General features: G+C 44.6%; 1 protein-coding gene across 8 annotated transcripts in view; it reads left to right on the top strand.

Moving 5' to 3' along the window:
- The window catches only part of AKAP9 (A-kinase anchoring protein 9), a 200,529-nt gene that overhangs the window by 78,119 nt on the left and 98,921 nt on the right, over positions 1-23,489 (top strand). For 6 of the 8 annotated variants that reach the window (XM_073677388.1, XM_073677392.1, XM_073677395.1 and 3 more), the window contains 4 exons: positions 4,433-4,813; positions 8,205-8,429; positions 14,088-14,231; positions 14,595-14,710. In XM_073677388.1, the coding sequence (XP_073533489.1) occupies positions 4,433-4,813; positions 8,205-8,429; positions 14,088-14,231; positions 14,595-14,710 (866 nt within the window). The remainder of the gene's footprint in view (positions 1-4,432; positions 4,814-8,204; positions 8,430-14,087; positions 14,232-14,594; positions 14,711-23,489) is intronic. The other 2 variants (XM_073677391.1, XM_073677390.1) reach the window with 2 other exon arrangements.

Here is a 23,489-nt window from a genome sequence, read left to right as displayed (position 1 = left end):
CGCCCCCACATCCTGCAGCAGCACACAGGCCCGCCCCCACATCCTGCAGCAGCACACAGGCCCGCCCCCACATCCTGCAGCAGCACACAGGCCCGCCCCCACATCCTGCAGCAGCACACAGGCCCGCCCCCACATCCTGCAGCAGCACACAGGCCCGCCCCCACATCCTGCAGCAGCACACAGGCCCGCCCCCACATCCTGCAGCAGCACACAGGCCCGCCCCCACATCCTGCAGCAGCACACAGGCCCGCCCCCACATCCTGCAGCAGCACACAGGCCCGCCCCCACATCCTGCAGCAGCACACAGGCCCGCCCCCACATCCTGCAGCAGCACACAGGCCCGCCCCCACATCCTGCAGCAGCACACAGGCCCGCCCCCACATCCTGCAGCAGCACACAGGCCCGCCCCCACATCCTGCAGCAGCACACAGGCCCGCCCCCACATCCTGCAGCAGCACACAGGCCCGCCCCCACATCCTGCAGCAGCACACAGGCCCGCCCCCACATCCTGCAGCAGCACACAGGCCCGCCCCCACATCCTGCAGCAGCACACAGGCCCGCCCCACATCCTGCAGCAGCACACAGACCCGCCCCCACATCCTGCAGCAGCACACAGACCCGCCCCCACATCCTGCAGCAGCACACAGACCCGCCCCCACATCCTGCAGCAGCACACAGGCCCGCCCCCACATCCTGCAGCAGCACACAGGCCCGCCCCCACATCCTGCAGCAGCACACAGGCCCGCCCCACATCCTGCAGCAGCACACAGACCCGCCCCCACATCCTGCAGCAGCACACAGACCCGCCCCCACATCCTGCAGCAGCACACAGACCCGCCCCCACATCCTGCAGCAGCACACAGACCCGCCCCCACATCGTGCAGCACCACACAGACCCGCCCCCACATCGTGCAGCACCACACAGACCCGCCCCCACATCGTGCAGCACCACACAGACCCGCCCCCACATCGTGCAGCACCACACAGACCCGCCCCCACATCCTGCAGCACCACACAGACCCGCCCCCACATTCTGCAGCACCACACAGACCCGCCCCCACATTCTGCAGCACCACACAGACCCGCCCCCACATTCTGCAGCACCACACAGGCCCGCCCCCACATCCTGCAGCACCACACAGACCCGCCCCCACATCCTGCACGGATGGATTACATGTGGCAACAGGCAGTGGACGGTAAATTAGATAAAAGGGAGACACTTAGTGGCCGACTCATTGGAGTGATTTGTTTGGGGGAGGTAAAACGAGATCATTTATAAATAGTCATTATTAATGTCTTTCAAATAAAATCAAATCCTATAAGAATTCAGGGACAATTCACCGTATGACAGACAGGAGTGCAGGATGGTAGAAAAGGACGTGATGCTGAACATCGGAGCTTTGGTTAAAGGCCAGAATCTGCAGGTGTCATCGGGTGTGACATGGGGTGTGACATAGTGTGTCATGGGGTGTGACATAGGGTGACATGAGGTGTCATGGTCCGATCCTTTCACTGTTTGCAGATTATGTAGTGTTGTGAATTTGTTCCATGGGTTCATTTACTTTTCACATGTTTTGTGGTGATGAATTACTCCTGTGTTTATCTTTTCATTTTTACATTTCACTTTTGTGTCAAATCATTTGGAAAGCGAGACATTCTCCTAAAATAGCAGCGGTGCAAAGTGGGGAGTGACTTTTCTTGTGTTCGCTGGTCGGAGTTATTTCTCATAAAATGTTAAACACTGCTCAAAAAAATAAAGGGAACACTTAAACAACAGAATATAACTCCAAGTGAATCAAACTTCTGTGAAATCAAACTGTCCACTTAGGAAACAACACTGATTGACAATCAATTTCACATGCTGTTGTGCAAATGGAATAGACAATAGATGGAAAATATTGGCAATTATCAAGACACCCTCAATAAAGGAGTGGTTCTGCAGGTGGGGACCACAGACCACATCTCAGTACCAATGCTTTCTGGCTGATGTTTTGGTCACTTTTGAATGTTGGTTGTGCTTTCCCACTCGTGGTAGCATGAAATGGACTCTACAACCCACAAAAGTTGCTCAGGTAGTGCAGCTCATCCAGGATGGCATATCAATGCGAGCTGTGGCAAGAAGGTTTGCTGTGTCTGTCAGCGTAGTGTCCAGAGGCTGGAGGCGCTACCAGGAGACAGGCCAGTACAACAGGAGACGTGGAGGGGGCCGTAGGAGGGCAACAACCCAGCAGCAGAACCGCTACCTCTGCCTTTGTGCAAGGAGGAACAGGAGGAGCACTGCCATAGCCCTGCAAAATGACCTCCAGCAGGCCACAAATGTGAATGTGTCTGCACAAACGGTTAGAAACTGACTCCATGAGGGTGGTATGAGGGCCCGACGTCCACAGATGGGGGTTGTGCTCACAGCCCAACACCGTGCAGGACGCTTGGCATTTGCCACAGAACACCAGGATTGGCAAAATCGCCACTGGCGCCCTGTGCTCTTCTCAGATGAAAGCAGGTTCACACTGAGCACATGTGACAGACGTGACAGAGTCTGGAGACGCCGTGGAGAGCGATCTGCTGCCTGCAACATCCTTCAGCATGACCGGTTTGGCAGTGGGTCAGTAATGGTGTGGGGTGGCATTTCTTTGGAGGGCCGCACAGCCCTCCATGTGCTCGCCAGAGGTAGCCTGACTGTCATTAGGTACCGAGATGAGATCCTCAGACCACTTGTGAGACCATATGCTGGTGCGGTTGGCCCTGAGTTCCTCCTAATGCAGGACAATGCCAGACCTCATGTGGCGGGAGTGTGTCAGCAGTTCCTGCAAGATGAAGGCATTGAAGCTATGGACTGGCCGCCCGTTCCCCAGACCTGAATCCGATTGAGGACATCTGGGACATCATGTCTCGCTCCATCCACCAACGTCACGTTGCACCACAGACTGTCCAGGAGTTGGCGGATGCTTTAGTCCAGGTCTGGGAGGAGATCCCACAGGAGACCATCCGCAACCTCATCAGGAGCATGCCCAGGCGTTGTAGGGAGGTCATACAGGCACGTGGAGGCCACACACAATACTGAGCCTCATTTTGACTTGTTTTAAGGACATTACATTAAAGTTGGATCAGCCTGTAGTGTGTTTTTCCACTTTAATTTTGGGGGTGACTCCAAATCCAGGCCTCCATTGGTTAATAAATGTGATTTCCATTGATGATTTTTATGTGATTTTGTTGTCAGCACATTCAGCTTTGTACAGAACAAAGTATTCAATGAGAGTATTTCATTCATTCAGATCTAGGATGTGTTATTTGACTGTTCCCTTTATTTTTTGAGCCGTGTATTAAAGTGAAATACTAGTAAAGATAAATATATAGTAACATAGAATAATGGTGCAGAAAGTACCAACAAATAGGAAAGTGGTAAATATGGGAGAATGGGCGCAGACAATGGTGTCGCTTAGGGACTTAGTTGTGACTTAAAGGAACACAAAAAATATATATAAAATCAGCACCATCCTCCATTAATCTCCTCTATTTCTTTGATTCTTTTTTAACCTTTTATTGCAAATGAAACGGAGAAATATTTTTTAGAAATCTTCTCTGTGTCTTGGAATTTCAGCCTTGTCTCTCTCCTCTTCCTCACTAACATTTGTTATAAATGCAAGAGAACTGACTGCAGCAGGATCCTCTTCCCTCTGCCCTGTCTCCGATGCCTCAAAAGTTAACCTGGCACCACCCCCTTGGCTGTATAGGTGTTCCCTTACGCCATCAGCTAAAAATGTGATAATCCTCAGAATCAGTCCCAAGCTAAATATTTATGCCAGGGCCCCACGTGCCTTTAGGGAGGATTAACGGGGTTATCCTGCTATATTTTTTTGGGATAGGGCATCAGTATGAGATCATTGGGAGTTTGTGAAGCTCCGCACCTCCGGCCATCGACTGATTGAAGGAGCAGCAGCTCTCAATGCACGGCAACGTAATTTTAGTAGCGGCTGACATGACAAATCACTGCAACTCCATATTTAAAGGGGTTTCGCCATGATGATTCTTCAGGAGCGCACTACTCCCCTTCCTATTTGCCAGGGAGCATTACGCTCCTGATGATTGTCCTTTAGAGACGGCGGCATGGTTGAGCCGCAGGCCTGAACTTCGTGATCTCCTTTCGCGGAGGAGCACAGGGGTCACTGAAGCTGGCTAGCTGTATAGCGAAGCTCTTTGCCCGCCACCTTTGATAGACTGCAGTGGTGGCCGGTTACCTAGGCTATGAGCAGTACCCAATAGAATTAAAAAAATCTCTCCGTTCTTGATAACGGAGCGGATTTTTAATAAGAGGTACATCGCAAAAGTTGCTTGTTTTTGCAAGAACTTGGCTTACACAGAGAAAACTGTGTGCGTTGTGAAAGTGTTACCATTCTGGAAATACATTGTAGCATTTGTTTTACTCGTCTTTTAGGTTATTGTTGAGATGACCATCGCGTTCGCCCAGCAAACCGAGCTCGCACGACTGGCGGTACTGAAAGATGAAGAAATAGCGAAGCAAAGGGAATCTCCCGAGGAACAGGACGAGATCCCTGCACAGGAGTGCGAGCTGCACAGACGGGGGCAGCAGGATATAAAGTCGCTGGAGGGATCTCCAGACTCTGACCACACAGAGTCCTCTGACCACACAGAGTCCTCTGACCACACAGAGTCCTCTGACCACACAGAGTCCTCTGACCACACAGAGTCCGGCGACACAATTCAGCAATGCAAAGATGTGACCACAAAACGGCATGGTGGAAGCCAAATGGTAGATTCTCTTACCAAAGAAAAGACCGTGGTCCTCAAAGAAGAGGTAAGAGCCGCAATGTGTAGGATTTTTAGGAAAGAGGTTGCTGTATTGTACTGTCCTCTCAGCTGTTGTCAGTGCTGCCTATCTAGTCTCCAGCAGTCCTCCATTAATACATCCACACAAGCATAGCTTGGCAGATATGCCAGGCATAAACTAATCCCTACCAGACCTACGACATGAAGGTGCATCTTATGTCAGGTGTATGTATGGAGCAGGCACATTCCAGGCAGGTGCTGACTGTGTTATACAGTTGACACCTGCCTCTAACCGCAGCAACCGGAGCTAGCTCAGATCGCTGCTGGTTTAACCATTTGAATGCCATTGTCAGTCTCCGAAATCGGCATTTACAATGACCTGATCGCTTGGCTCATTTGTTGATGCTCCTGTGGCTCAGCGGCTCATTTGTTGATGCTCCTGTGGCTCAGCTTCATAGGAGATCAGTAATTTTCTTATGTGCTGCAAAGCTGAAGAATTGCAGTATATAGAACAAGCAAATTGCATATTCAAGAACTTTAGAGGGATTAAAACTTAAAGTAAAAAGTTTACATTTTCCCTAGTTTCCCAATTCAAAAATAAATAAATTAAAAAATTTTTGGTAGCGCCATAGCCGTAAAAAGTCTGATCTATGAAAACAGCAAATTATTTAAACCATATGTTAAACGGCAAGAAGAGAAATAATTTCAAATGCCAGAATTTTTTTAATTTTTTTTTTGCAGTCCTTCACCCCAAAAATACAATAAAAAGCTAATAGAACATCGCATGGAAACCAAAATGGTGTCAATAAAAGTTTGGCTCGCAAAAAATAAGCGACCATACAGCTCCATCGACAGGAAAAAAAGTTCTCTTTTTTTTTAACAACTAAAATGTGGAAAAAAAAAAAACTTGATGTACATTTTTGGTATCGCCTTAAAGGGATATTCCAAGATCCTATCCCAATATGTAGCTGGTGTAATAATAATAATAATAATAATAATAATATTAGCAAATGCCTCCATTTAGAAATATAGCATAGTTCTTCTGATTTGCATTGACGCTTACCCCATGTGCAGGGCATTGCAGTAGCTTAAGGTATCCATGCTTACGACCACTCATATAGTGACAGTTAGTTCGTTAGTGGTCATAACCATGGAAACCTAAGCTACTGCAATGCCTTGCAGATGGGGTAAGCGACAAAGCTAATCAGGAGAACTATACCACATTTCTAATTGGAGGTATTTGCTAATATTATTATTATTACACCTACTACATAATTGGATAGGATCATGGAGATGGGAATACCCCTTTAATGACTTTGACTTGGATAATCATGTTTCCACGTTATTTTTACCACACAATGAATGTTGTTAAAATAAAATCTAAAAAACTGTCCGGATTAGGGTATTTTTCACAATTTTACTGCACTTGGTATTTTTTATTATACAGTGAAATGATGTCATAGAAAACAATCCATCATATGGCTTTGTGGATGGGAAAAAATATATTGTAAGAAGGGGAGGAAAAATGAAAAAATAGAAAATCACCCAGTCTTAAAGTGGTAAAATGGGTTGCACACTACTGGACAACCCCTTATCAAAGTCCCTCGTGTACCTAGTAAAATAAAAATAAAATAATAAAAAATAACCAGACTTGCCTCCTAGACCGGCGCAGTTCCTCCTCTGAGTTCCTTGACCACAGTGTTCACGTGACATAAACAATGCTAAGAGATCACTGGGGCACATGGCTCAGATCGGAGGAGTGGTGCTGGTCTTGGGAGGTAGGTACCGTATATCTTTTTATTTCTCCTAGGCACATAAGGGACATTGAAAATGTATTGTCCAGTAGTAGTGGAAAACCCTTTTAAGAATAATTGAGTACACCCAGGTATGCTGAAGTGGAAGGATTGTATGCAGAAAGTCAAATGCTGCAAGAGCTACTGATCCTCAGTGGCCATAACCATGCAATGCACATGTACCCGAATAGACTATATGGGAAGCAATCGTCAAGATGAGAGAACACCAAAATATCAGTCTGGTGTATGAAGCTTTTTGCCACCTTCCCATTTCATAGCACAGTGTAATAGTGGGAGTATTATGTGTGCTTTGTCAGTGGGGCAGCGAAACCACCTGGTCCATAACCGTGAGCAAATCACATGATGCTGGGGGGAAAAAAGTTGTCGGAAATAATCGTGCTAGTTGTAGAAAGTCAAATATTTGCGTACCTAGTGAGGAATAGTTAGAGTGGATGTGTCCCATCACGAGGAGAGCGCTCCCAGTCTTCTGAGTCCGTGTAAGTACAAATGTGTTGAAAATAAGTACATATGTTTCTGCAATTGGTTAGAAAGATTATATCTACTTTTCTATAGTGCTCTGTGTATCTGTAAATCTCCTGTCTATCATCTATCTATCTATTATCTATATATTATCTATCTATCTATCTGCATTAGAATGGCGTAGCACCGTAGCTGTAGGGTGGATGCAAATTCCTGGACTCCCAACTATGTCCTCTTAGAATAGACTGCAAATAACAGGAGTGCTCCAAATTTGCAGATGGAAAAAATGGGGTAACTTTACTTACCCAGGACTCTGACACGTATTTGCATTCACCACTACCCCCGATGAAGCATTGCGAGCGAAACGCACTTGCTGCCTGCATATGAGGGATTTTATGCTTACTTTTTTTTCTTCTTTGCGCCTTTTATATTGTCATCATTTATGTTACAAAACCAAAGTGGATAATTAAAGGGGCACCACTATGTAGTTTAAACCAATAGGGTCAGCCTACGCTGAGCGGGGGCGCCAATCTCGACCATATTTTAGGGTGCCAACCTCTGCAGCCAGGCAGGGGTAAAGATAGGGTTCCTAGCTGGGACCTTTTAGCATATTAAATTACAGTACCTCTGGTAAATAATTAATTCATTAATCTTGTTTACTTCTGTGGTGTGATTATCAGTAAATTTAAATAATATTAATAAAGAATATTTTAGTGGTTTTTTTTTTCTGTACTTATGTTTAATCATTTATGTTGCCCTGCAAATATAATCAATATATAGTACAGACCAAAAGTTTGGACACGCCTTCATAGTTTTGATGCCTTCAGTGTGAATGTACAATTTTCATAGTCATGAAAACACAGAAAAATCTATAAATGAGAAGGCGTGTCCAAACTTTTGGTCTGTGCTGTGTGTGTATATGTATATATATATATATATATATATATGTGTAGCCTTTATTCTTCTTTTTTGTCAGCAGTTTTTTTTTTTTCCCCCGATATCTATTTTGTCTCTGAACTTTTTATATATGTTCACAATATAGTAACATGTATGTTTTTCTTTCCGCTATGTAGATGTAGCAGAGCCACATGTTATGAAAATGAACATTTTGTTTTGCATCTCCCCATTTATCATTTCCATTTTCAGGACTATAACCAGATGGTGGCAATGGGGGCGGAAGGCGCCAAGTTCAGACTGATGTATGAGGAAAAGGTGGAGGACATGAGGCAGGAGTTGGTGAGGCAGGAACAGGAATACCAGCAGGCGGCAGAGGCCCTGAGACTGGCACATGCTGCACAGCTGGAGAGACAGATGTACGACCAGGAACAGCTACTGTTAGAGCTGCACAGGCTCCGGGCGCAGCTGGCAGAGGTAAGGACCCCCACTGCCTTTCTTAGGTTTTTCAGTCTTCATTCCTTCATTCACTTTTAAGGCCCCTTCACATGCAGTTTACAGTTTTAGTATTTTCTCCCGTGGGAGTGTCTCTTCCAGTATTACAGGCTGGATGCATGGTCTGTTTGTATCTAGGCTGCTGCCGTCTTAGCTACTCATATATTAGCACAGTTTCTATCCTGGACTTGTTTCCACTTTATGTGCTTTCCTCCCTATCTATAGCATTTTGTTCTTTTCCCTCCCTCACACTGTTCATGCTTTCTCATCCTCTCTATTTTGTAGAGATCTGTATATAACTCTGTCTCTAAGACAGAGTGAAGGAAGGGGGAGAACAGAGATCTGTCAGGAGCAGGAACTCTGATGGATTTGTACCATTTTCCAGAGCTCCCAGATAGCAGATACTCAGCACCAACAAAATAGTAGAATTTTTTTTAATGGAGACTATTGAAAAATTTGGTGAAAGGTCCTCTTTATGCAATTTTCTAATGTTTAACTGGACACACCATGCAATAGGTGCTGCAGAGCAGAATCAAACGTTTTTGTTTGTTTTTTTTCTCCTGCATTTTTTTTCCCCCTTAGTGAAGATATTAACGATTAAAGTACACTGCTCAAAAAAATAAAGGGAACACTTAAACAACAGAATATAACTCCAAGTAAATCAAACTTCTGTGAAATCAAACTGTCCACTTAGGAAGCAACACTGATTGACAATCAATTTCACATGCTGTTGTGCAAATGGAATAGACAATAGATGGAAATTATTGGCAATTATAAAGACCCCCTCAATAAAGGAGTGGTTCTGCAGGTGGGGACCACAGACCACATCTCAGTACCAATGCTTTCTGGCTGATGTTTTGGTCACTTTTAAATGTTGGTTGTGCTTTCACACTCGTGGTAGCATGAGATGGACTCTACAACCCACAGAAGTTGCTCAGGTAGTGCAGCTCATCCAGGATGGTGCATCAATGCGAGCTGTGGCAAGAAGGTTTGCTGTGTCTGTCAGCGCAGTGTCCACAGGCTGGAGGCGCCACCAGGAGACAGGCCAGTACACCAGGAGACGTGGAGGGGGCCGTAGGAGGGCAACAACCCAGCAGCAGGACCGCTACCTCCACCTCTGTGCAAGGAGGAATAGGAGGAGCACTGCCAGAGCCCTGCAAAATGACCTCCAGCAGGCCACAAATGTGCATGTGTCTGCACAAACGGTTAGAAACCGACTCCATGAGGGTGGTATGAGGGCCCGACGTCCACAGATGGGGGTTGTGCTCGCAGCCCAACACCGTGTAGGACGCTTGGCATTTGCCACAAAACACCAGGATTGGCAAAATCGCCACTGGCGCCCTGTGCTCTTCACAGATGAAAACAGGTTCACACTGAGCACATGAGACAGACGTGACAGAGTCTGGAGATGCCGTGGAGAGCGATCTGCTGCCTGCAGCATCCTTCAGCATGACCGGTTTGGCAGTGGGTCAATAATGATGTGGGGTGGCATTTCTTTGGAGTCCCGCACAGCCCTCCATGTGCTCGCCAGAGGTAGCCTGACTGCCATTAGGTACCGAGATGAGATCCTCAGACCCCTTGTGAGACCATAGGCTGGTGCGGTCGGCCCTGGGCTCCTCCTAATGCAGGACAATGCCAGACCCCATGTGGCTGGAGTGTGTCAGCAGTTCCTGCAAGATGAAGGCATTGAAGCTATGGACTGGCCCGCCCTTTCCCCAGACCTGAATCCAATTGAGCACATCTGGGACATCATGTCTCGCTCCATCCACCAACGTCACGTTGCACCACAGACTGTCCAGGAGTTGGCGGATGCTTTAGTCCAGGTCTGGGAGGAGATCCCACAGGAGACCATCCGCAACCTCATCAGGAGCATGCCCAGGCGTTGTAGGGAGGTCATACAAGCACGTGGAGGCCACACACAATACTGAGCCTCATCAGGAGCATGCCCAGGCGTTGTAGGGAGGTCATACAGGCACGTGGAGGCCACACACAATACTCAGCCTCATCAGGAGCATGCCCAGGCATTGTAGGGAGGTCATACAGGCACGTGGAGGCCACACACAATACTCAGCCTCATCAGGAGCATGCCCAGGCATTGTAGGGAGGTCATACAGGCACGTGGAGGCCACACACAATACTGAGCCTCATTTTGACTTGTTTTAAGGACATTACATCAAAGTTGGATCAGCCTGTAGTGTGTTTTTCCACTTTAATTTTGGGGGTGACTCCAAATCCAGGCCTCCATTGGTTAATAAATTTGACTTCCATTGATGATTTTTGTGTGATTTTGTTGTCAGCACATTCAACTTTGTACAGAGCAAAGTATTCAATGAGAATATTTCATTCATTCAGATCTAGGATGTGTTATTTGAGCGTTCCCTTTATTTTCTTGAGCAGTGTATTTGGAACCTAAACAGTTAAGTCCAAGTGGGCATTACCAGAGAGATTTCACTGTGGGCGTGTACTTCTTTAACGCTGACCAATCATAAGCAGGCAGCAACGCAGGGAAAATAAGAACACGCCCCCACAGTAGCTTAGATCAGTCTTGGTGTGAGACATATTGAGAAATGGTCTGCTCTCCTCCCTGTAGATTGATGACATACTGGAGAACAGCAGACCTGAGTGTGATTAACTGACAGCTTTCAGCTCTTGTGCTTGGCAGTTCATATGGGGGAGGGGCAATGCTGCAGACTTGAGCCTCATTACAAACACTTTAGTGCTATTGTGGAGGCGTGTTCTTCTTCCCCCAATGTTTTTTGCTGCCTGTTTACTATTGGTCAGTCTCAGAAAGAGTAAGAAGTACACGCCCCCAGTGAAATCTCTCTGGTAATACCCACTTCGACTTTTTTTTTTTTTTTTTTTTTTTTTTTAACTTTCCAAATACTTTAATCGCTAATATCTTCACAACGGAGAGGCAAAATAAAAAATAAAAAAGTTTTATTCCTCTACTACATAGTGTGTCCAGTTAAACATGAAAAATTTGGTGAAAGATCCTTTTAAGGCCGGTTTCACATATATGTACCAAGTTCAGGTCCGGATACTTGCAACTACTCCGTGCATCGCAAGGATGTGTGAACTTTACATTTAGGAAGCAAATGAACAGTAGAAAAAAATCTGCAATGTGTACAGAGCCTTTAATCCGCTAGTTATTATTTATCTTGGAAACAAGAGTATCAGGCATGTTAAAATCCAGCATGCCCAGTCCTCCCATCATGACGAGTCAGGACACCCATATACACATTACATAGTCTGCAGGTTTTGGCCAATGTTTTTCTTATGTGTCTGGGCAGCTTTACTCTTATAATCATCAGGCACACAATGTGTGCTCACTGGCTGGTCTTCTTTGCCTCGTACACATAGTTAGGAATAATTATAGGGGTTTTCCAGTCTTTTTTAACCATTGTTGAACTCCATTCGATGAGTCCGGCTTCTCTAACACAAGGGATCACCTGAGGGAGTCTTGACACCTGACACCCAGACCGATTAGCTGTCTTCAGGTCCCACGACGGCTGGAGGTGCGCAGTGTACGAAGCCAGGGCTCAGCAGCTCCGTACACGTGTAGTGGTCGTTCTCAGGTACTGCGGGTCAGACCACGTTAACTTCAATGGGAGCTGAGCTGCAGTAACTGAGAACCGCCACTGATTGGTGTGCAGAGCTGCAGCGTTTCACCTCTGTACACTACGCATTTCTGTCTTTTTCAGTGCTTGCCAGTAGCAGATAGGTGGGGGGCGCTGAGTATTGGACCCCCACCAATTTAATATTGATGACCCCTTCTAAGGACAGTTTATCGGTATCTAACTCCTGGACAATTTTAGTAGACTTCCACTTCTCCGTCATGGTGTCAATCACTCAGTGCTGAAGTAAAGGATTTCAAACTTAGGGGGTTGTCCATCTTTTGGGAATAATTAATCAAATTATTTTTAATTTTCTTTTTATCTTTTATTAAGTTTTGCACCGTTTGCTCTTTATAGGTCTTAGTTTCTCTGTATAACCAGCGGAGAAGAGCTCAGAGAAATAGAGTTGCAGACTTCCGGTTAGAATGAGCTCACTGACTGATCCTCCATTAACTCATTCTGCATCCAGCAATAGACAGTAAAATCTAAAGGTTATAGAAAGCAAACTGTGTAATATTTTTAATGAAACCCAATTGCAACAATTTATTTTTCAATTTATCTTCCCAAAGGTCGACAACCCCTTTTTAAAGTTTTTTTTCAGAACTTTGATATTGATGGGCTATACATAGGAGAGGTCATGAATATCATAGCACTTTTTTTCCGGTCACAGAATTGCTGGAATTACATAGCACAGCTCCTTGCACTGTGTAGTGGCCTTTCTCTGGTACTGCAGCTCATCTCCCATTGAAGTGAATGGCCACTACACTGTTTATGGAGCTGACAGTGATGTCACAGTACAGAGATAATACACACAGTGATGTCACAGTACAGGGATAATACACACAGTGATGTCACAGTACAGGGATAATGCACACTGTGATGTCACAGTACAGGGATAATGCACACTGTGATGTCACAGTACAGGGATAATGCACACAGTGATGTCACAGTACAGGGATAATGCACACAGTGATGTCACAGTACAGGGATAATGCACACAGTGATGTCACAGTACAGGGATAATGCACACAGTGATGTCACAGTACAGGGATAATGCACACAGTGATGTCACAGTACAGGGATAATGCACACTGTGATGTCACAGTACAGGGATAATGCACACTGTGATGTCACAGTACAGGGATAATGCACACTGTGATGTCACAGTACAGGGATAATGCACACTGTGATGTCACAGTACAGGGATAATGCACACTGTGATGTCACAGTACAGGGATAATGCACACTGTGATGTCACAGTACAGGGATAATGCACACTGTGATGTCACAGTACAGGGATAATGCACACTGTGATGTCACAGTACAGGGATAATGCACACTGTGATGTCACAGTACAGGGATAATGCACACTGTGATGTCACAGTACAGGGATAATGCACACTGTGATGTCACAGTACAGGGATAATGCACACTGTGATGTCACAGTACAGGGATAATGCACACTGTGATGTCACAGTACAGGGATAATGCACACTGTGATGTCACAGTACAGGGATAATGCACACTGTGATGTCACAGTACAGGGATAATGCACACTGTGATGTCACAGTACAGGGATAATGCACACTGTGATGTCACAGTACAGGGATAATACATGGGGTAGTGGCCATTCTCTGGTACTGCAGCCCATTGAAGTGAATAGGGGCTTGGCTGCAGTACCGAAGAACGGCCACTACACCATGTGTGGCGCTGTGCTGTCCCGGTTCCATATACTGTGCACTTCTGGCAGGCACTGGGACTTGGAAACTGCAGATCATTGGAGGGTGCTGGCTATCCATGCCTCCCCCCAATCTGATATTTATGACTTATCCCAAGGATAGGTCATCAGTATCTAAGCCTCGGACAACTCCATTTCATTACAATAGACCGAAAATAAGGATTTCTTGTGTCCCCTTAATTCTGTGTTGTGCCCAGTATCCCCCCTCCTGATAATAAGAGGGATATTTTTAACTTGGTGAATGATAAAATATTTATCAAGCAAGTGAAATGAATGTAATTTGTTCAGAACGCGTCGGCCATGACCGAGAACCAGACCACGGACAGAGAAAAGATGCTGCTGGAGGAGCTGGAGTCCATGAAGCAGACATGTGCAGAAGCCGCGGGGAGGACGCCGGCCCGTCCTGTGCAGGAGAACAGCTCTCAGACACAGGTAACGGCCGCGGCCAGATCCCGGGCACTGGACTCCTTCAATGTTTGCTTTTCCTTTTGAGTATCAAGTTATACGTCCTTGTGCCCTGATAGCTGCGGGGTGGAGTCTCTGCGAGAGATCGCCTCCGTCTATGGTTACCGGAGTGTTGTCAGGAGTCGTCTGCAGCAATGTCACTGCCTGCTGGACACACATTTGTTTTTCTGCTTGGATGACTGCTGGCTCCTTTTTAAGATTTTTTTTTTTATTTTTTATTTTTTTGTTCTTTTGCAAGGAGTTAAATTTTATGAACAGTTTTTATGAGCGGCTGGAATGACCGGATTTTTGTCTCTCTTCTCCTATTTACCTTTACAAAAATTAACCCAGGACGAACGTCTCCCGCAGCCCGAGAGCGAGGAGCCATCCTGGGAGTACGAGCGAGGAGAAGGGGGAGAGAGGAGGGCGGACGAGGAGGGCCGCGCAAGTGATCTCACCAGTGACAGGTAATCACCCCACTGCCGATCACATCCATGTTTCATAAAAAAAAAAAAAAAAAAAGAAAAATGATAAAAAAATTTCTACTTTGCAATCAAGTTCGTAGCTGTATAATTGGGCTTTGAATCGGGATTCCTGCAGATATGCCGGCATTCTGCTCAAGGCTTTTAGCTGTCATCACCTCCACGTGCGCGTTTCACTGCACTGTCGTCCTCTGACGATGTTTCACGGCACTGTCGTCCTCTGACGATGTTGCACAGACATGATACCCGAGGCTCTGTTGTGAAAATGTATTAAAGGGAAACTCTAGTCACACTTGTGACTTCCCCGACCTCCTTAGATCATTGTTTGTGTCCGTGTGGAAATATTTAGATGTTTGTTTAGAAAAAAAAAATTGACAGTCACGTTTCTGGGTGGGAAAAGTTCCCAGTGTAGTTGTCATTGCAACTGAATACAGGAGGGGGTACCTGTATTATAAGAAAAGAGAATATCCCACTTTTCATCTTATTATTTTACATGGATTTTAAGTATTCTCATGGATATGCCTTTATCCATAACCAGTAAGTGGAGGTATCATCACTGTGACCTCCGACAGAAAAAAGAAAATCATGGCCGGACTCCAAATAACATTATAATGGGAATAATGCAAACAATGGAAATCCAACCAAAGGGATAATACACACAGTGATGTCACAGTACAGAGATAATACACACAGTGATGTCACAGTACAGAGATAATACACACAGTGATGTCACAGTACAGGGATAATACACCCAGTGATGTCACAGTTCAGGATAATACACACAGTGATGTCACAGTACAGAGATAATACACACAGTGATGTCACAGTACAGGGATAATACACACAGTGATGTCACAGTACAGGGATAATACACACAGTGATGTCACAGTACAGGGATAATACACACAGTGATGTCACAGTACAGGGATAATACACACAGTGATGTCACAGTACAGGGATAATACAAACAGTGATGTCACAGTACAGAAATAATACACAGTGATGTCACAGTACAGGGATAATACACACAGTGATGTCACAGTACAGGGATAATACACACAGTGATGTCACAGTACAGGGATAATACACACAGTGATGTCACAGTACAGTGATAATACACACAGTGATGTCACAGTACAGAAATAATACACAGTGATGTCACAGTACAGGGATAATACACACAGTGATGTCACAGTATAGGGAGAAGGCACACAGTGATGTCACAATACAGGGATAACACACACAGTGATGTCACAGTACAGGGAGAAGGCACACACTGATGTCACAGTACAGGGATAATACACACTGTGATGTCACAGTACAGGGATAATACACACACTGATGTCACAGTACAGGGATAATACACACAGTGATGTCACAGCACAGGGATAATACACACAGTGATGTCACAGCACAGGGATAATACACACAGTGATGTCACAGCACAGGGATAATACACACAGTGATGTCACAGCACAGGGATAATACACACAGTGATGTCACAGCACAGGGATAATACACACAGTGATGTCACAGCACAGGGATAATACACACAGTGATGTCACAGCACAGGGATAATACACACAGTGATGTCACAGCACAGGGATAATACTCACAGTGATGTCACAGCACAGGGATAATACACACAGTGATGTCACAGTACAGGGATAATACACACAGTGATGTCACAGTACAGGGATAATACACACAGTGATGTCACAGCACAGGGATAATACACACAGTGATGTCACAGCACAGGGATAATACACACAGTGATGTCACAGCACAGGGATAATACACACAGTGATGTCACAGCACAGGGATAATACACACAGTGATGTCACAGTACAGGGATAATACACACAGTGATGTCACAGTACAGGGATAATACACACAGTGATGTCACAGCACAGGGATAATACACACAGTGATGTCACAGCACAGGGATAATACACACAGTGATGTCACAGCACAGGGATAATACACACAGGGATAATACTCACAGTGATGTCACAGCACAGGGATAATACACACAGTGATGTCACAGTACAGGGATAATACACACAGTGATGTCACAGTACAGGGATAATATACACAGTGATGTCACAGCACTGGGATAATACACACAGTGATGTCACAGTACAGGGATAATACACACAGTGATGTCACAGTACAGGGATAATACACACAGTGATGTCACAGCACAGGGATAATACTCAGTGATGTCACAGCACAGGGATAATACACACAGTGATGTCACAGTACAGGGATAATACACACAGTGATGTCACAGCACAGGGATAATACTCACAGTGATGTCACAGCACAGGGATAATACTCACAGTGATGTCACAGCACAGGGATAATACACACAGTGATGTCACAGTACAGGGATAATACACACAGTGATGTCACAGTACAGGGATAATACACACAGTGATGTCACAGTACAGAGATAATACACACAGTGATGTCACAGTACAGGGATTATACACACCGTGATGTCACAGCACAGGGATAATACACACAGTGATGTCACAGTACAGGGATAATACACACAGTGATGTCACAGTACAGGGATAATATACACAGTGATGTCACAGTACAGGGATAATACACACCGTGATGTCACAGCACAGGGATAATACACACAGTGATGTCACAGTACAGGGATAATACACACAGTGATGTCACAGTACAGGGATAATACACACAGTGATGTCACAGCACAGGGATAATACTCACAGTGATGTCACAGCACAGGGATAATTAGTTCAGAGATAAAGGAAGGCCCACTTCCTTTCTGATTTTGTGATCACTTTTGATGGCGGCATCAGAAGGAATCATCTGTCCTCTGAGCTTCATTCCCAGAACTGTTGATTTAATGCTTATTGTTGATATACTATTGATATAATATTATTAAAAAAAAAGTCAACGTTAGAGTTAAAAAATTTAAGTTTACAAAAATTTTTTTTAAAACTTTTAGAACAATATACATATATTTATATAAACTCTTATTACAAGAATTCTTAGGAAATAAATGTCTATAAATATCCTCTTAAATTGGTTTAAAATGTAACTTGGGATGTTCGGGGAGCAACATAAAAATAAAGATTTACCTTTTCTGCACATTTCGCTAAAAATATATAAAATAGAAACTATTATTTACGTCTTAAAATGATGATTAATCACAAAAAAAAGTTTTGTTATGGCCGTCTGAATGCAACGAGATTGGATTTTGGAATAAGTTGGATTCTCAACTACTGTTCACGTTTTCATTGTGATTTTGATGTGAAGCAATTTGCAGTGGATTTACTTACAACTCAGGAGAAGAAAAAGTGAATTATAGGCTTTATTATAGATAGTGCGGGGGCGCTGGGACACCTGCTGAACCTGTTTTGGTTTGGCCGGGTAGGCTTGTTAAAACCAAAATATATGTTTTTTTATTTTTTAAGTTTGGATTGATTTTTTTTTATTGATTTTTTTTTGCTTTTTTTTTTTATTCTCCTTCTTTTGAAGGGGCCACACTGCTGATATAGCTTTGCATTTTCTTTTTTTATCGCTGTGAATTCATGCTCCCGACTAGCCCCTGCACATAAAAAATTGCAACCAAGCCTCTTAAAGTACATTTACACAGATCCGTTATCAGGAACGCTTGTTTCCCGATAATAGTCAAGTGTAAACAGGCTGACGAACCAGCAAAATGCTTGTTCGTCTGGTGAAATGATCATCATCCTCGGCAGCACATTTGTCACACAAGTTGTGGGAAAGACTTAGTGTAACACAAAGGGAAGAGGGAAAGGGAGCCCAGACTCTAGGGAAAGGGGGGAGTGGAGACCTCCTTGGTTGATCTAGCGTCACTCTGTCTCCCCTATTGTCCCTATATTGGCTCTTCACCAATCGCCGCACGCATGCCTCGCTCTGTCTTTCCCTGGCATATGGCTACGGCTAGGGAAGGGAGGAGATGAGCACTAGTCGATCTCCACTAAACTCTGTAGACAACAAGGATAGACAAACAGGGGGAAATTGCTTAGCTTTAGACGACTCCACACAAATGCGCATATGTCCTCAAGCTCAAGAGAGGACGAAGTACTGCTCTTCCTAAAGCTTCACAAATGGTAATGAATATCGCCAGCACATCCCTCTGAAACACAGCAGGTATTTATACACCCCGGCCAGGGAGCTAATTAGCCAGAGGGAGGTAGCCACTGGGCCCTAGAGACAGTCTCTAAGAAGATGTCTGTAATGCCAAACGTAGAGATCTCCTGCAACCAACTGCAGGGCGACTGTCACCTCTGACACACCCGTCACAACATCATCCTGTGTAAACAAGACTTGTGCTGCCGTGAACATTGGCAGCCTATGCGCACTGAAAGATCTGTTGCTGATTGTTCTGTTCGTGGATTCTTACACAGTCGGCCATGTCTAAACAGGCTATTAAGCTGCCGCCGTTCGGTAAATATGGCCGTTTAATGCACGCATATCTCATAATGTAAACGGACCCTTAGGATATTATTATTATTTATTATTATAGCGCCATTTATTCCATGGTTCTTTACATGTGAATAGGGGTTATACATAGCAAAAACAATTACAATAATCTTGAACACAATGTGACAGCGACTGGTACAGGAGGAGCGAGGACCCTGCCCGCGAGGGCTCACAATCTACAAGGGATGGGTGAGGATACAGTAGGTGAGGATAGAGCTGGTCGTGCAGCGGTATGGTGGAGCGGTGGTTACTGCAGGTTGTAGGCTTGTCGGAAGAGGTGGATCTTCAGGCTCCTTTTGAAGGTTTCCACGGTAGGCGAGAGTCTGATACGTTGGGGTAGAGAGTTCCAGAGTAGGGGGGAAGCACGGGAGAAATCTTGTATGCGATTGTGGGAAGATGAGATAAGAGGGGAGTAGAGAAGGAGATCTTGTGAGGATCAGAGGTTGCGTGCGGGTATGTAGCGGGAGACTAGGTCAGAGATGTATGGAGGAGACAGGTTATGGATGGCTTTGTATGCCACGGTTAGGGTTTTGAACTGGAGTCTCTGGGTAATGGGGAGCCAGTGAAGGGATTGACAGAGGGGAGAGGCCGGGGAATAGCGGGGGGACAGGTAGATTAGTCGGGCAGCAGAGTTGAGGATGGACTGGAGGGGGGCCAGAGTGTTGGAAGGGAGGCCACAGAGCAGGAGGTTGCAGTAGTCGAGGTGGGAGATGATGAGGGCGAGCACTAGTGTTTTTGCAGATTCATGGTTGAGGAATGTGTGGATCCGGGAGATATTTTTGAGTTGGAGTCGGCAGGTGAAGATCTTATGAACAGGACCCCTGTGATAGTAGAGTTATCCCTGGGCTCAGCCATCACTTTGTAAGATGGAAAAGCCCTTTTATAAAACCTACACGGGACCTGGAAAGAATATCCAGTCTTCACAGCGGACAGAGAATGTTCTGAGATGATGGTAAAAAGTTTAAGAAAAGTCAGAAGTGACTGACCTGGAGGTTACTACAAAACCTTACAATGTCACATTGGACAGTAAGACACAATGTCAGTGTCATTTCTGAACATTTTTTATTAGCAATTTTATATTTAGGTGAAGTTCAGCCTTTCTTACACCTCGCTGTGTAATCGACGGGAAGACACCTTCCAGGATTTGAAAAACTTTGTCTGATTTTTTTCCAAAAAAAAAACAGCGCCACACCTGTCCGCAGGTTGTGTGTGGTATTGCAGCTCATTCACTTCAATAGAGTTCAGCTGCAATACCCAGACAATGCCCAGACGTCATATTTGTTTCTGGAAGTAATTAATCCTGTACATCCCTTTACCGTAAAGAACCCTTTCCTATATTAATGATAGGAGCAGTATTCAAGGGTAAGTACCTCTTTTTTTCCTTTTTTTTTTCCTATTGTATTTTGGGTATTTGTGGATGTTTATTGGGCCAGATTTGTCAAAAGGGCACACATGGATTATAAATTTTGCACAAAGTAAAAAAAAAACAACAACTATTTTTGCAACTTTTAGAGTCAAAAGTCGCATTTTTTTCGGATCCTCGCAAAAATCCTTGATATTCATACAATCACTCCAGGAAGGGTGTGGGGAGGTGGAATCGTGTACATTTGCCACAAATTTGCTGATTTTTTTTTTAAAAGTCGCAAATGATCAGGCGAAATCATCCGGAAACCCTAAAAGTCTTGAACTGAGAAACAAACAAAAAAAAAAAAAAAACAGGTGAACACATAAAATACGTAAAAAAGGGCACAAATGGAAATATTAATTTGGGGCAAAAAAAAAAAAAAGAAGTATAAAACACCAGAAATTCGACAAAAAACGATCGCAAATGTAATAATGAATCAGGCCAAATAAATAGATTTTAAATTAAGTTTTTGTTTGTTTTTTTTTTGCACAGTTGCTTAATTATTATTATTTTTTTTTTTGATGCACTGGAGCAATAAAAAGGTGGATATAGTCCTTGTCAGCGTTTCAGGCTCCATATCTCTCTGTATAGACGCAGGATTATCTCCAGGAGCTCAGTACACGTCCGCCCTCCCTGCACCCGGTGTCTTGAGTTTTCCTGCAATATCTCCTTATTCTGTTATTTATTCAGCTTTGCATAAAGTTGATTTTGTACTGGGTGTTTGTGGATCTGCGTATTCAGCCGGGTTTATCTCTGGCGGCAGCTGCTGGCCGCAGGCTCGGAGGCTTTATATGTGATCACACAGGGAAATGTCACATCAGTCATCAGCCTGTCAACACGGCTCAGGACCTCCATTGTGGTGTCTGTATCGCCAGCCCCCTCTTCCCGCCCAATACATTTTAATTATATGTTTAAATTTGCTAAAATATTGTACTTTAAAGGGAAACTAACATCAGAAAATTACCTGTTGTTTAATTGAAATTTCTGTTACATGTATAGTATTTTTTTTTTTTTTTTTAGTACTTTTATTTTTTAATAAATATTGTAATTTCTTGCAATTTATCGCTTTATTGGTGGGCACAGAGGACCATGGGTGTGTGCTGCTGACACTATGCAAAAAGGTTTTATAGCAAAAGGGAAAAAGAAAAAAAATCAGCTCACCCACCTAGAAGATCGCAGCACGGAACCAGCAGTGCAACCATATGAAAAAGCAAAAACTCCAGCTGAGCAAATCTTCTAAAACCAAATGTTTTATTGGGTCATGAAAAAATATCTAAAAAGTCCACCTTGGGAAGGAACAGCAAACGCGTTTCGAACTATAAGTTCTTAATCATTGCATGAAGAAAAACCCGCAAGGAACTGGCATTATATGTCCTATCCTGCTGGACACAGGTGCAAGGTAAACCAATCACAATTAGACAAAACAAGTTAAAAACGTATAGCATGACAAAATCATTGCGTCAATACAATATAGCAGCAAAACAGAAATTGTGTATCCATTGTAGCCATTATGTCCGTCAGTTGGGTTTCAAAGCTACCATTGCTCGTTGGATCCAGTCCGCTATTCTGGAAGCGTATTAGACAAAGAACAGAACGCCCCCCTCCGGGGTCACGGCTCGGTACTTGCCGTAAAGTCCCGTTCTCTGAGCCTTCATTGGGGGACACAGCACTCTCCCTTTCTGTGTGTTTGAGTTTTTTACACTTTTTTTATATTTTGCTTCTCTTACTGCTTTCTCACTAACTGATTAGCTTTGTGCCAGTTGGGTGGGTGTATACTTCTGCGGAGGAGCCATCCTTTTTTACATAATGTCAACCTCCTAGTGGCAGCATCATACACCCATGGTCCTCTGTATTCCCCAATGAAGGCTCCGAGAAAGGGATTGATGGCGAGCACCCAAAATCCTCTTTTTCACAATGGCCAATGAGGCTTTTTTTTAGACTCGTACTTCCTGTCCTTTCTGGAAGAGTTTTCAGCAGTTTCCTTATCAGCAGGGGCAGGATTATAGTGATAGGCAATATCTGTATACATAGCAGATAACACAGGCTCCACCAATCACAATAGGTGATGTCAAAGCTGACCCCGCGCCCCCCCGTCTTCATAATGTCCATTGCACACGCTCATTAGATGCTTCAATACAAAGATATGGTCTGAGTCTGACCATTGTTGCTATGTACATGTGTTGTTTCCTGAAACAGCATGAAGTTAGTCTAAAAAAAAGCCCTAGTGGCCAGTGTGATTATTGCAAGATTTCTATGTATTTTGTTTTAACGATATCTAGCAATCCTGAGAATGAAGGGACCACAGCAATGCTTAATGAGCCCCATGCTCCCTAGCAGGGCTCTGAAATGCTCCATAAGATGGAGCCGATTATTCTCCATAGGACTGCTGCTGTGGTTTGGCAGCCCCATGCTTGCATGTGCGGCACCGCACCATTCCAACGGGACATTTCAGAGCCTTGGGATCAGTGGCAGTCCTTGCGGTATCGGATATTACCTATCCTATATGAATGGGGATTAATTCAGCTCTGATACCAATTTTTCTCCAGATCGCTGGTGAACTCTTTTGACTATGTGACAGGTCCTCTTTGAACAGGACTGAGCTGCAGTACCAGGCACGGCCACAACTGTATGTACTGCGTAGCGCTATGCCTGGTAATCAGTGACCGCCCCAAAAACAGTTATAGTTTTAGGAACAATTAAGCAAGGACATCATAAATGTCTTGGGTCGGAATACATTTCTAACTATAGCTTTTGTTGTGCTTTGCGTTAATATTTATTGCACAATTATGCCCAGGTTCAGCAGCTCCACCTCTCTGCTGGGAGCAAGACCAGCGATGTATGTGCAGAGGACTGGCTCATTTAAATAGC

Source organism: Phyllobates terribilis, unplaced genomic scaffold (genome assembly GCF_046119375.1).
Source record: "Phyllobates terribilis strain yellow unplaced genomic scaffold, ASM4611937v1 Scaffold_4__5_contigs__length_816908805, whole genome shotgun sequence".
Classification (NCBI taxonomy): Eukaryota; Metazoa; Chordata; class Amphibia; order Anura; family Dendrobatidae; genus Phyllobates; species Phyllobates terribilis.
This window is presented reverse-complemented; position numbering and strand designations above follow the sequence as displayed.